The sequence below is a fragment of the Podarcis muralis genome, chromosome 9, assembly GCF_964188315.1.
Source record: "Podarcis muralis chromosome 9, rPodMur119.hap1.1, whole genome shotgun sequence".
Classification (NCBI taxonomy): Eukaryota; Metazoa; Chordata; class Lepidosauria; order Squamata; family Lacertidae; genus Podarcis; species Podarcis muralis.
In genome coordinates this window covers 27,008,995-27,024,169 of record NC_135663.1, presented here as the reverse complement: position 1 = coordinate 27,024,169, position 15,175 = coordinate 27,008,995, and the positions used below count along the sequence as shown (strand labels likewise).

At 43.0% G+C, this 15,175-nt stretch overlaps 1 protein-coding gene across 3 annotated transcripts in view; it reads left to right on the top strand.

The window, feature by feature from the left end:
• Nucleotides 1–15,175, top strand: part of NDST4 (N-deacetylase and N-sulfotransferase 4) — a 133,381-nt gene that overhangs the window by 59,123 nt on the left and 59,083 nt on the right. For all 3 annotated transcript variants that reach the window (XM_028743691.2, XM_028743692.2, XM_028743695.2), the window contains 2 exons: nt 5,215–5,302; nt 12,209–12,363. In XM_028743691.2, coding sequence (XP_028599524.2) covers nt 5,215–5,302; nt 12,209–12,363 — 243 coding nt within the window. The remainder of the gene's footprint in view (nt 1–5,214; nt 5,303–12,208; nt 12,364–15,175) is intronic.

Below are 15,175 nucleotides of genomic sequence, written 5' to 3'. Positions count from 1 at the left end.
AACCATTGGCCTGATCCAGCAGGCTCTTTATGTGTTATTCTTTTTTGCTGTTATTTATTTATTTAGATGGTTTATACCCTGCATTTCAATTGTGTTACTCTCAAGGTGTCAGGAGAGGGTAAGCAAGCTCTCTGCAGCTGCTCTTTCACTGTCCAGTGGATGGGACCAGGTTAATCTCTCCTCTTTGCCATGATCTTCCAGAGGCTCCAGGTCCCCTGGAGTGTGGAGTGGAAAGAACCCCGAGTGTGCATCCCTTTGTTTTCAGCACAAGGGAACCAGCCTCTTATTTGAGTCTACCACATGCACCCTCTCAGTTGAGCTCAACAGCATCGATCTCATGGGATGTGTGGCCAGTGGCGTAGGAAAGGGGGGCGGAGGGAGCGCACCGCCCCCGGCACCATCTCTGGCAGGGTGACAAGAGGGCACCCCACGGGGTGGCAAAGGCCACCGCCTCCCCAAGGCATACCATCCCCACCCACATCTGCTCTTGCTCTAACCACCACTGCCTCAGAGTCATTGCTGCTGTCTCGGGCGGAATGGGATGGGGTGTGGGTGGCACGTGTGGGCGGAGAGAGGGAAAGAGAGAGTGACTTGCCCAGCTCTCCCTCTCTTGCACACCCAACGCCTGACTCTTCTGATGGAGCAGGGCAAAGGGCTGGGCGCGTGAGGCAGAGGGAGAGAGCAGAGCCCCGCAGATGTTTGCGGCACCGTCAGCAAACCACCCGTACGAGCGGCGGCTGCAGCCGCGAGCAGATGATCCCGCCGCTTAACGGATGGCACGCACATGTGCCGTACGTAGTGGTGCCATGCATACACCATACTGTTGGTTTGCCCCGCCCCAGGTATCGTTCATGCTTCGTTCACCCCTGCCAATCACTGCCTTGAGTTTCATGATGGAAGAAAGGTGTAATATAAATGTACAGTGGTACCTCGGGTTAAGAACTTAATTCGTTCTGGAGGTCCGTTCTTAACCTGAAACTGTTCTTAACCTGAGGCACCACTTTAGCTAATGGGGCCTCCCACTGCTGCCATCGCTAAATTTCTGCTCTCATCCTGAAGCAAAGTTCTTAACCTGAGGTACTATTTCTGGGTTAGCGGAGTCTGTAAACTGAAGCGTCTGTAACCTGATGCATCTGTAACCCGAGGTACCACTGTACTCTATCGTTCAGTTTCCCCCCTTTTTGAGAGCTGTATTGTAGAACAGATTTCAAGGTTGTAATTGTAACTGAGCCATTAAACCCGGCTGCCCAGGTACACACACAGAAAGAGAGGCATGTGCAGACTAGCTCTAGTCTCCATGGCATTTCCATATCTCTCTGCATATCCTTACAACATAGACAAAATAAGTATTCAATTAGTCACATCCATGCATGTGATACTAAAATGGCTCAGGTTATTGATTAGACTTGCCTCCATTTTCTGATAAGAAATATGAGATTAGGTGGGGGGGTTACTCAATTAATCCGGCACCTGTCTTCTTTACCTTTATAAACTATTCCTCATGCAAACAAGGGATCTGGCTTCAAGAGAGGTATTGATCGAGGCAGACCTTTTGGGTTAGAAGCAAAGCCTCTTTAATTACTTTGGCTGACTTTTGTTTTTTACAACGTCTCGGGACCCATAGCTCCCACATTTTAGTGTTGTTATCACTTAGCTTATATTTAGAGCTTTCCTGTGCCAGAGGAATCATTGCCCACCCAGTCTGGTTTTCCCTTTTCTTGGCGCAGAAGTAAGGCAGAGAGAAAAAAGCTATTCCTCTGGTTTCTCTAAGGATTTGATAACCTCTTCACTCTCCTTAGCTAGAGGTGTTTTGACCTTTAATTAAAAGGCAAATTTGTTGTCTTCCATTCAGAAGACAGCAAATAATGATCTCATTAAAATGAGGTTAGTGTTTCAGGCCTTAGAGCAATAAGAGCTGAAGTCTCATTAGTAGCTAACAATCCAGAACACAGCACATAAATAAAGCTAATATGGCAGAGCAAAAAGCCTTGGTGCATTAAATTTGAGCAGAATCAAATGTTTACAGTCAATGATGTCTGGGGCATGAAGTTTTAATGTACTTAATAAAGGAAAGCAAATTGCTTCCTATTAGCCATGAAATGTTCCCGGAGAACTAGCGCCCACCCCTCCCAAAAAAGTTTATTATGCAAATGAAGGAGATAGTTGTAATTAACAAGGACATTTTGGGAAAATATCACTCCTGCCTTAATAAATGTGACAATTATGAAGAATAAAGACAAGGCAACTCAAACCTACAAAATGTAATTACACGGATGAATCTAAAATGCTGTTGAGTGGAAGCAAGATATAAATAAATAAAGAGACTTATCCTATGGACACTGAGGAGAGATTCATACTCCTACGAACAAAGGAGAGAAGCAATTAATATAATGAAACCAACAATTCCACAAAGATTCTGAGTGACTGAAGTGCTTCATTTGGTGCCTTTGTTGAATACAAACTGCTAAACTAGGCATTCTGATGTGAGCCTTTCTGAATGCAAAGATTCCTGATTATACTTTCCTTGAGAAGCAATATTTATTTCACCAGATTTGAAAGACTCTGTTCTTTAAAATATATATATATATACAAAAAATCCTGAAACTACGTTGAGTTTCAATGAGAGGGAAATGGCTAAACTCATGAATGGGTGGAGGAGGGGGTAGAAGTATCTAAAAACAAATATGATTTCATATTTGAAGTCTACGAGAAGCATAATTTTTATTATACTTCTCAGTCCATTCCCACTTACTTTAGGCTGGCTGCCAGCTTTGAACCTTAGCATTTTAAAACTCTATGGCAGTAAGAGAAGGGGGTTGTAGAGAATGGGAAACAGAAAAAGTGTGTTTTCCCCTTTCTTTCCTCCTGAAATATCTCTGGAGTGTTTTGATCTTACAGCATACATCCTTCCCAACCTAATTTACCTGCTCGTGAAATATGCCTTCTCAGCTTGTTAGGCGTTTGAGCAAACCAATTCCATCTTCCCTACTATTGTTCTTTCTAAAAATTAACACTCATTGCAACATTTCAATATTTGCAGATTCTTGTCAGGCTCTTACGGTGGGTGGTGGCTGCTTGTTAAAACTTTTTTTTTATTTTAGTTTATAAACTTGCATACTTTTACTTACCTAGGGACTCCACTTAAGTATGTAGACATGCCTCCCTTATGGGTATGTGTGCGTGTTTTGCTTCCAAACCACCCCAGCCTTGCTGTTAGAAGTAATGACACCGCCAAACTTTAAATATTATAGCAGCACTGAGTGTGCCTCTGGGATGTTGCTGCCATATGCTTCCTATCATACCAGTTTTAATCTGATTGTTTTCCCTGAATGCTGGCTACTGACTTCCAATACTTTTCTTTAAGAACAGATAAATAATGTATTAAGCACATATTACATCTAATTTAGAATAGATGGGGGGGGGGCAAAGTGAAGGGAGAGTTTAATACTAATATTTGCTGTTCAATGTGGTTTATTTATTTTATACAGAGGACAATGTAAGCATTCGCATCCACTAATTACATTCAGTTTTAGAATACAAATTCAGTAAGCACGTGCAAAAAAAAAAATTAACCACATTGATTCAATTTAAATGTATACATTTTGCTCCTCCTATGGTTCAATAGACTGACAAGCAACTAATTTAGAAACAGTGGTTAACCTACGTAAAATATACCGGTAATTGAATGGGATTCATAGAATCATAGAGCTGGAAGGGATCTGAGGATGATCTAGTCCAACCGCCTGCAATGCAGGAAAATGCAGTTGTCCCAAATGGGGCTCAATCCCACAACCAGTGTTTCTCAAACTTGGGTCTCTCTGTTCTTGGACTACAATTCCCATCATCCCTGACCACTGGGCCTGCTAGCTAAGGATGATGGGAGTTGTAGTCCAAAATCAGCCAGAGACCCGAGTTTGAGAAACACTGACCTAGAGCATTATCAGCACCATGTTCTAACCAACTGAGCTATCCAAACTGACCAACTCTAATAAATCTAGTGACTGCTTACATCTCAGAGTACCTAAAACAGCGGTTGCCAACATTTTTAGGGCACATGAAGATTTTTGAGTGAGTGCTGTGGGTGCCACTTTCCTTTGGACACTGCAGCAGAGTTGATCAGAGCCTTGAAAAGTAGATAGAACTGAAAGAGAAAGTGAGGAAGACCGTCATATTTCCAACTTCCTCCTTCAGCTGTATGTACTTTTCAAGGGAAGAAAAGGTAACCGCCCCAAACCACTTCATGGCCTCGTGGCAGTAAGGGTGGGAGTAATTGGTTCAGAGATTTGTGCATCTCAGGAGAAGACATCAAGGACACCATTGCATCCATAGGTGCCGTGTTGGCAACCCATGAACTATAAGATTAAAACATTAATAGCAAATTGACAACCTAAATCCAGTCCATCAGATAATTTTGAGGAAGGTCCCTTTGCACAAATGACTACTTCATTGAATAGGAGTGTTGGAGTGTTGCAGACACAGGGAGAAGTGTTGAAGACACAGGGAAACAAATCAGTTAATGTGCATTGGCAGAAGTTAACCCAGCTCCCTCTCTGGTGCATACAGCAAGTGCAAATGCAATTTGAAACACAGGTGGAGAAAACACAGACCTCAATTCAAACAGTGAGCCAGATCCAGATGTTCTGTCATCACCACATCACTAGGAGTTTCTGTGGTCACTGAACTTAGCCTGTGACCCTAAGCACACTTACTAGGGAGTAATTCCCGTTGACTAAAGTGGGATTTGCTTCTGGATAAACATGCAGGTGATTGCAATGCAAATTTATAAAATCTAATGATAAATTTTAAACTGTAATGTTAGTTTTCCTTAACATAAGTCTTACACCTGTTTCTAGTCAAAACAAAAAAAATTCCTTCCAGTAGCACCTTAAAGACCAACTAAGTTAGTTCTTGGTATGAGCTTTCGTGTGCATGCACACTTCTTCAGATACACTGCATGCACATGAAAGCTCATACCAAGAATTAACTTAGTTGGTCTTTAAGGTGCTACTGGAAGGAATTTTTTTTGTTTTGACTATGGCAGACCAACACGGCTACCTATCTGTACCTGTTTCTAGGTTAGATTAGAGATGGGAAGTGGAATTCACTGATATATGATCATATTTTCAAGGATTCTAAATGCTATAGCCCAAGAAACATCAGTTTTAAAAAAGAGGCTTTTTTTTCTAAATGCGTGCTATTTCTTATTTGTTTCAGGCCTTACTAGAGACTCAAACTTTACTACGCACTCAGGTTGCAAATTTTACCTTCAACCTTGGATTTTCAGGAAAGTTTTACCACACAGGTAAGAAGGAATCATTTAGTTTCAGGTTAAGCAGGTGAAATACATTGAAACAATTTTGTCTTGGCATGCTCAGTAGCTGGTAACAGAATACTGAAATTATATTTCATTTTTAAAAAATAACGTTGTGAGAATTTCCCTCTCTAAATGTAATTTAACATTAGTTATGATATTGGAATTTTGAATGATTCATCCTTTAAAAAATATCAGTGAAGAAATTGCCCTTCATCATCAGGAAAAATGGTTCACCAATATATATGTTTGCTGACTAAAGAACTTTGATCTTCTGGATCTGGGTTGGCATCAGCAGTCAGCATTTTGGGGTACCTACCAAGAGTCCCTGCCCCAGCAATGGGGGCACTGACAAGAGTCCCCTGGAACTGCTCCCTCCCTTCTTCATCGCAATGTGCTTGTTCACCTCTTCTCCCTCTGGTCCAAACCATGGTATTAGTGACAGTTTAAAAGGAGTAGGTGCCAGTGCCCACTTCCTTGCTGGCTGGCTGGCTGGCAAGGAAGCCAGTGATAGCACTGATGAGGGGCAGTAACTGCAGCTGGTGAAATTGTTAGTGAGGATGTGGTCCTAGTGAGGCAGTGAAGCCCATGGAGTTTCTTGCCCAAAGTTCCTCCAAAGCCTAGAGCTGGCACTGTCAGGAATGGCTCTTCTGAATTGGTGAGTGGATTTCTAAAACATACTAAAGTAAATGGTATATACAGTCTCTCTCTCTCTCTCTCTCTCTCTCTCTCTCTCTCTGTGTGTGTGTGTGTGTGTGTGAATATGAAAGCACTGTGGATCATTCTCCTAAACAGATAATCTCAGTTGAAGGATTAAAAAAAAAGAAGTAGACATAACTGCCAGGTATTTATGCCAACGCAAGGCAAGGCAAAGCTGGTGCCATCTTTGGCTTTCTTATCCTGTCAAGCAGAATAAGAGACAGAAAGTTGTAAAACCAAGTTCTCTGTCCACTTTTGACAGGAGTCACATTTGTGTGGTGCACATTCCGCCTTTGCTTCACACGGCTACGAACTGAGGTGACCAAAATATGTCCGCCGCCTAAGTGAGGAGTCACTGTGGGATTTATTTATTTTTTAAAGTGCACTGCCCTACCCAAGGGAGAAAAGATTTGGATTAAGGGGAATTTAAATTAAATGAAAAGAGGATTACTTCACCTTTCCAGTTCTAAGTAATTAATTGATTCTGCCCACCCGCCCACTGATTCTGCAGATTAGCGTTACCTGCTTCCAGACTTCTTCTTGCATTTCCTATCTGCCCTCATTTGCTTATTTCACGCCTCTTACATGTTTAAACTTTACTTTCCCAATGTCATCCTCCTTTCTATATTTCTCCGTGAAGATACAGCTTTAAGGGTAAGCAGAGTTTTAGGGCAGTAAAATGCTCAGTGTTTTCCCCTTGAGTCTGGTACTGCTTCCTTGATCCAGGCTCCAACATTTTTCTTAGAAAACTGTTAAAACGGCAGAAATAAAGATACAAAAGGTATTGACCATGATCACACAAATGTGTGTATGGACATTTATTTTATTTTTAATTTATTACATTTCTATCTGGTGTACATGGTTCTCCCTCACCCCATTTGATCCTCACAATAGCCCTGGGAGGTTACATTATGGCCATTTCTACCACATGATACAGTGATGACCATCAGCTTAGATACCTTTAAAAGGGATTTGACCAATTAATAAAGATGGCTGCCAATGGCATCTAGTTTAGTCTAAACGTATTGCCTCCAGTACCAGAAGCAGCCTACAGTTGCAATCAACCCCCATTGCAAATCAGATTTATTATCAAAAATTTACAGACTTGCAGCTGATTTGCAATGAGCAAATCAAACAAAAGCAGTTGAAAGAGCTTAACACAGCGGATGCTTCAAGTGGTTCCCCCAAATTCAGCTGAAATTGCAACTTAAACTGGCTCCACCAGTCTCACTATTATTCAACCCCTTCATGACAAGCATCTTTAGCACATAGTAGAGAAGCCTTTTTCTGCTGTGACCTGCTGCAAACGACAGTTTACTTAAAACACTGGCCCTGCCGAATGCTACACAGAAATGGTTTAGCTACATTGATGGTGCCATGTCTATACTGGCCTTACTCTATGTGCAAATAATTTTGCAACCTCGGGCAAGTTTCTAAAAGCATACTGATGTCTATGGGGCGAATGCATATTGACAAAATCCTCTGGGGATTCAGGGTGGCCTATTTTCTGCAGTTTGGGATTATCTTGTGGATGAGCTCTCACTGCAAGATATTTTGTGTATGTGGCAGCTGAGTAAAGGTTTCATTCTGAAGAGAACAACTTATGAGAGAGCAGGTTGACACGCCACCTGAGAGAATATATGAAAGTAGCCAGTGGCAAATAATAAAACAAAGATTATTATCCAAGCTGTGAAAGCAATATGGGCTGCCCAGGGATTTGTACTTTTGCAGGTCTCCTTGTCAAGACTTCTGGCAGGTCGTCTTGTCTAGACTCTGCAAGGACATGTAATTGCTACTGTAGTGATGTCAGCTCTAGCGCTGGGGATCCCCAGGGACAGTTGCTGCTGCTTTTCTTATTCTTATTTAAATTTGTATACTGCCCTTCATCCTCTCACCAGCCAAGGTGATCATGGGAGCTGTAGTCCAGAAACATCTGGAAAACCGATTCCTATCATCCCTGACAACTAGCTGTCCCAGCTATTGGGACTTCAAGATACGGAAGCTTGGAGTTCAGTGGCGCAGCATACTAAATACATACCAAATAACTAATAAATCTCCGGGCAGAAAGAAAAGCAACGATGGAAGTCATCCAGAGCATATGTCCAGTGCCAGTTCAGCTCTCTACCTGTTCTTCATCTACCTTTCTCAAAAATACAATTTTTTCACATGCAAAGCTTGTTGACATCATCTCCAGCAAGCGGAAGGAGGTGGCTGAAGGCAGACATGTTCTCTTTTCTAAAATGTCAATCTCTCCCAGAACAGTCCCTGGTCAGTTCCTCAACTGTTGTTAAGGCCAGCTATAGAGAGCCACCAGCTAATTTCCCTAACAAAGAGAAGGTACTGGGCAATTTTACCAGGGCTATTAATAAGACTCCAAGACTCTTATCAGGTATGTGTCAGGCAACCTACACCGACAGAGAACCTATTCAGGGAAATCTTAGCTCAAAACTCATTGAGTTGGAAGGGATTCTGAGAGGCCGTCCAACCCAACTCCCAGTCCCATAACAATATGCAATAGAATAGGTTTTCTCCACTGGTGACTGTGCATTAGCAGAAAGCACTTATGGTTGCACAACACAGAGCACCTGTTTTTTACTGTCTCCTCTATCCACCAAAGTCTCTGTGCCCCCTAAAAATTTGTTCCTGGAGCACTATGCAATATCATAAGGGGGGAAGCTGCAGGTAAGGGGGACTGGCAAAAAAAAAAAATATATGCCTTGCCTTGCATGAGTGGAAGCACTTTCTGCTGGCTCAAACCAAGTGAAGAAGAGCAAAGTTCAATTTGAGCCATGCTCACAGACTCACATCACTTAATCCTGGAAGGCGCTCGCCCCCCCCCCCAAGTGCTGGGCTCTTCCCTGTTACATGATGAGCAATAAAAGACTCCCTTTAAGGATAGTTAAAGTTCCTCACTGCTGCATGAAAACAAGCAGCCCTGGAGTAATACTCAGGTTAAAGGGGTTCCTTCCAGGTCAAAGGGCATGATTTCCTGTGAGACCTGAACAAGCTGTAAGATATTGAAGATGTCTAAGACTACTGACCATCCATTAGAAGTGTCTCAGTCATCTCATAAATTGTTGCAGAATAGATAAACGCTTTGCAATCATCACTCTTGGATTAAAGTAATATCCTTCCTACAAGAAGGAATACAAGTTCTTCCCATCATTTATATCAGCATGAAGCATTTCAAATGTGAGTGTACTTGGAGGGGTTGGTGAAGGAAGAGGTCACTTTACCAACCTCTCTAAGTACATCCACATTTGAAATGTTTCATGCCAATATAAACCCTGGAAAGACCTTGTATTTCCAGTGCTGTTCACTTTCCTAATGAGAAAGATTTTGCCCCTACTGTTGCTCATTCTGACTTATTTTCTTTTTGTTCCTCCTATCTGTCTTGGATGCCTTTTGGGAATTCACTGATAAAATTTGTATCACATACCGACTGTTAATGCTTTCTATTTCCCACTTGACTCAAACATTATCAATATTGAATTTGTGACTATTCCAAGACAGAGATGGTATGCATGTGCCTACAACTATGTATTCCCCAGCAGTTTAAAAGGCTCACTCAAAGACCATGAAACAACTCAAGGAATTGAGGCACGTCAGTGCCTTCCATTAAGAGACCTGCTGTGGTGCATATGCCAGGCGTCCTAGATCCAAAGCACATCCCACTTTAAAAGTTAGCATTGTTTTTTGTCACTTCAGCTTAGAGGCAGCATGTCAAAGTATTCTCCATGCAAACATACACTTTATTGACTCATTATAAATAAAACATGGAGAGGTATTCTTTAATTACCGTAAATGTGGCTTGTTTACCCAAGGAGGCTTTTAATGTAAGATGCTCAACATGTTTTATTAGCACATTGAAACTGCTATGCCTTATTGACTTCTTCCTTAATGCACAATTCACTTCTCCATCCCTAAAGTTGAGTTGACAGGGTTCCAGAAAGGAAAACAGAATTGTGAATCTGTCAGAAGGTTTATAATACTATCACAGTTATAAGAGCTCCACATAGCTATTGCACGCTACTTTCCGATTCTGCATTTAGGGATACATAAGCATACCATCCCCTACAACAAAACATGCTCAGTCAGGGTCTTGAAGGAAGTGCTTTCTACCTCCTTTGTGCACCCCAAAGCCCTTGGGGAAGGGGCAGCTGGGAGTGATGTCCATAGGAATGAGGCCAGCAGGTTGTGAGCAGGAGGTCCTACTTTCATTGATCTTGCTTATGTCCATTTGAAAATGAGTGAGTGCTCCTGTTTGAAAGCTCACAACATCCCATGCCAGCCAGCAGTGATGCATGGAGGATGGCCAACAGCTGGAGTAGGTCATTGTCAAGATGTCCTGCTTGTGAACTTCTTAGAGGCATTTTGTTAGCCACTGTGGCAAGTAGGATGCTAGACTAGATTGCCCTTTGGTCTAATCCAGCCGTGCACTTACATTCCCAGTTTCAGAACTGAACACAGACCTGGAGGACCACAGGCTTTTAGTACAATAAGAGAAACACATGCTGCCAGCACTACGGAACCTAGATAACAATATTTATGCCAGCATTGCAGTTTAAAAAGGAATTGCTTGGGTGATAAACCTGGGAAAGAAGCAGCTTTAATAGAGTTTAATTGTTGCTTCTGCACTGATGCCTATCACCACTACTCAAAGAAACCATCACTCTCCAAGCGTCATGCCTTATCCATGAAAAATGTGAACTTTTGAACATTTTCTCTTGGTAGTCTAGCCCTTAAAAGAGAAGAGACAGTATTCATCATGGCTGACATTTATAAAAACATTTCTATCCCACCTTTCTGTTGCAGCTAAAATACCTTGAGTCGGCTTATATCATAGTTTAATCAATAAACACAACAAAAAGACAAGCAAAGATGCATGAACAGGAAGCCTAACTGACATACTAGAATAACAATGGGACAGTAGCCATAGAAAAATCCAGTATCAGCCAGCAATAACAACACCAGTAAGCATTTGTATAGTGCTTTCAGGTGTTCAAGGGCTACATAGGTATTGTTAGAATTCCATCATGTGGAAGACAACAGTCCCATGACTGGTATTACCTAGTTGTAATACTTAAAGCAGCCCCAAAACCATAAATTAAGTTAGTGTTATTATCTCCCATATTGCAGATGGGGAGACTGATGACTTTCCTGCCACTTTTCCTCAGGAAAAGCCGCTCTTTACCACTGAATTGGAGCAAACATCAAATGGGTTTTCCATGGAATGATATTTGTTCTAGTTCAGTGGTAAAGAGCAGGTTTTTGAGGGGGAAACTGCTCAAATCTGTGCCCAGAAAGCATGGGACAAGCATGGGACAAGCTTGGATCCTTGCTTTCTAGGCACAGGACAAGCAAAGTCTGGAAGAGCCCTGAGGGAGTGTAGCTTGCTGAAGGCAACCCTGTGCGTTCAAAGCAGATGGAAGATTTGAACTAGAGACTTTCTGATTCCTAGCCTCTGTGTGCGCATTGGGACTGGTGTAGCAGAAAGCATAGAGGCCAGCAGTAGGCAGAACCAGAGCCAATCGCAGGCAGAGCTAACTCCTGATTGGCAGTAAAACAACAGACTCCAATTGGTGAAACAGTGCCCCATTCGCCTAATGAACTGGCCTCCACTGCTGTATGCTAGGGGGAGAAATCGTCAGGGTGGAGACGAAATGGATTACATCCTAGGCTGTGCAACAAAGAAATCCCTTCATGCATTTCCACCAGCCGTAGTTATGATAATGGCAGGATGTCCAGCTGATCTAACTGGATTTTGCATTGATTATGACAGCTCAGTCTTGAGCTATGCTGGTAGACTGTAACAATGCAAATCTTCAGGTTTTTATATTCATGTCCAGTGTAAACAGCATATTGGTGCTTTTTTAAAAAATTAGCTGTTCTGAGTTCAATACACTTGGGATAATGATGTACTTGTGGCATATGGATGTGCAACATCAGCATACTAGCACTACATACCTATGGGCCACGGATCCATACTGTGCTAATGTTTCCAGACACCAAGTTAATATGTGATGCTCAGTGCATGGAATCCTCCACAGGTAACCATTCTTCTTTGATGTTGCCTTTTATAAACATGATATGGAAGTTTATTAAAAATGAAGTTACATAAACTCCAGTATCAACCATCGTCAACCTTGAAAAAGTTGTTCATGTCCACACCAGAAGATAATATTATTCATTTTGTAGGAACCATTGAGGAAGATGAAGGTGATGATCTCTTGTTGAGTTCTGTGGATGAGTTCTGGTGGTTTCCTCACATGTGGAGCCACATGCAACCTCATCTCTTCCACAACGAGTCATCCCTGGTAGAACAGATGATCCTCAACAAGGAATTTGCACTAGTGAGTAACCTCTAGTTTTTACAATATCTTTAAGAGCAGGTCCACATTGCTTATTTTACAGATATCATCCTTGAGGAAATGATAAGATCCATGATTTTAGTAGGTCTAAATCAGGGGTCCTCAAACTTTTTAGACAGGGGGCCACTTCACTTTCCCTCAGACACTGTTGGGGGCCAGACTATAGTTTGAAAAAAATATGAACAAATTGCTATGCACACTGCACATTTTTGTAGCACACAAAAAACAGGAAAAATACAATACTTAAAAAGCCGCACCAAAGTTGGATAACTTTACCCTTGCCCCGTGGGGGGGGGGTGGCATTAGCCAGATTTAGGGGCATTACTCTCCCTCCAGACTAGAGGTCTTGCATTCAGTTCCCAGATATGTGAGGCGGCCTCCTAATGGGCCAGACCCACACGTGCCTCCCTGCCGCCAGGGTCAGCTGCCTCAGGAAGGCCCAGCCCAGCCACAGATCTGGCCCCGAGGCCGCCTCAGCCTCCAGCAGTGCAGCGCACAGCAGCAGTAGCTGCTCCTCAGACCCCGCCAGGTGGACAGCCAGCACCAGAGGGCCTCCCACTGTGGCTGCCATCGCTGCCATGGCCTACTGCCCATCAGCCAGGGCCACCAGCAGCCACATGGCCATGGGCAGGTCCTGCAGACAGGGTCTACCAGGCTGCGCAGCACCACCACTGCCATAGAGAGACATGGAAAGGCCCTCACAGCAGCAGGGAGAAAGCCTGGGAGGACCAGAGAGAGAGAGAGGCGCAGGAAGGATCACCCCTTCAAGGGCACTTCCGGCCCGACTTTGGAAAATGCCCAGTGCGAAAGTAGACATGCAGATAACTAGAGATACGAGTGGGTAGAGTGGAACCACTGGCAGGGGTGGGCTCATGGGGGCGGGGCGGGTTTACGGCCCTAACGGGCTGAATCTGGCCCGTGGGCCATAGTTTGAGGACCCCTGGTCTAAATCATCTGTTTTTATACTGTTCTTATGCTGCATTTTTCCCTACATTTTATTCACCATAAGCAGCTTTGATCATTTCCTTTTTTAAAGTGGGATATAAACAATTTAAATATTTGAAATAAATAACAATAAGCACTCAAGCCTTCCCCATAAGCACCCAGAGAATCTTGATTTGGTGGTGATACTGAAAAAATCATTTTTACCCACCCCCACCTACCTACCACCACTTCATTCCAAAACAACTATTCCATGTTAACAGACATGCTTTGACATGGAGACTCATGCCTCACTGCATTGGCCGAGGAAGGTCCATAGTTCAGTATAGCAGTTGCTTTATGTAGGATGGTCCTGAGTTCATGATAGGGCTGGGGGAAACTCCTGTCTAAAACCTTTGAGAGCAGCTGTGAGTTAATGCAAATGATTCTGAGCTGGATGGACCAATGGTCTGGCTTCTTATAAGGCAGTCCCTACATGATGGAAGGTGGAACATTTAAATCTTTCCAGTCCTTCTGTTCCAAATACACAAATCCCAATATATTGGTTTATTTTGTACCTGAGACACCAGATAACAAGCTGCTGAGGCAAAATCCCAACTAGGAAAGAGTTTCATGTCCTCCCCAAGAGCAGAGCCAGTGTGGTGTAGTGGTTAAGAGCGTTAGATTCATAATCTGGTGAACTGGGTTCGCTTCCCCGCTCCTCCACTTGCAGCTGCTGGGTGACCTTGGGCTAGTCACACTTCTCTGAAGTCTCTCAGCCCCACTCACCTCACAGAGTGTTTGTTGTGGGGGAGGAAGGGAAAGGAGAATGTTAGCCGCTTTGAGACTCCTTCGGGTAGTGATAAAGCAGGATATCAAATCCAAACTCTCAGAATCAGAAATAGTATCTATCATTTTCAGAGTGTAGCCTTTATTCTGAAGCATTATGTAATTATTCAGCCCATCAGTAAGATTTCAGTAAAATGGTAACTGTTCTTACGTTTCCCTAAATATTGAAACGGATGTCAATTTGTTAGGACGGGGGAAGCTGAATTGCATGCTTCTATAAGCCTTCTATAAATGCACAATTTCTAAGAAAAGTTGTCAAGATGTGATGTTGCTATTTATACCAAAACTACCATCCAAGCTGGATGAAGGGAAGATGTTTCTGGCACATACAGTGTAATCATAAGTGGCCCACTTGTTTGGGGTGGGTGGGTGGGTGATAAAATTCAGCATAGAAGCAAAATAATATTTACACTTACATCACTGTCAGAAGCTTTTTCGGCCTTAGTTACAGCCTCTCTTTTCTGCCAAGTGTTGCCTTCTCAATAACCTCAGCCACCGTCAAAACCAGAAGGGAGGCGAGTGTTAGAAGGCAATAATGGAAGGAAATGAACTGTCTACATCAATCAAAATATATTCATGCAACTCTACCTGGATTTGCAGATGCCTTTTTGAGACAACATGCTGATATTACATACACATAAACATTTTTATAGTGTTTTTCACATCAGCATAGTTCTCAGTCTCCTTACCTGAACATTGGGAAACTGGTCATGCCACACAAAGGAAAGGCTGTAGCTTTGCTGTGCATCCCTTTTTAGCACTAAAAGGTAAAGGGACCCCTGACCATTAGGTCCAGTCGTGACCGACTCTGGGGTTGCGGCACTCATCTCGCTTTATTGGCTGAGGGAGCCGGCGTACAGCTTCCGGGTCATGCAGCCAGCATGACTAAGCCACTTTTGGCGAACCAGAGCAGCGCACAGAAACGCCGTTTACCTTCCCGCCAGAGTGGTACCTATTTATCTACTTGCACTTTGACGTGCTTTCAAACTGCTAGGTTGGCAGGAGAGGGACTGAGCAATGGGAG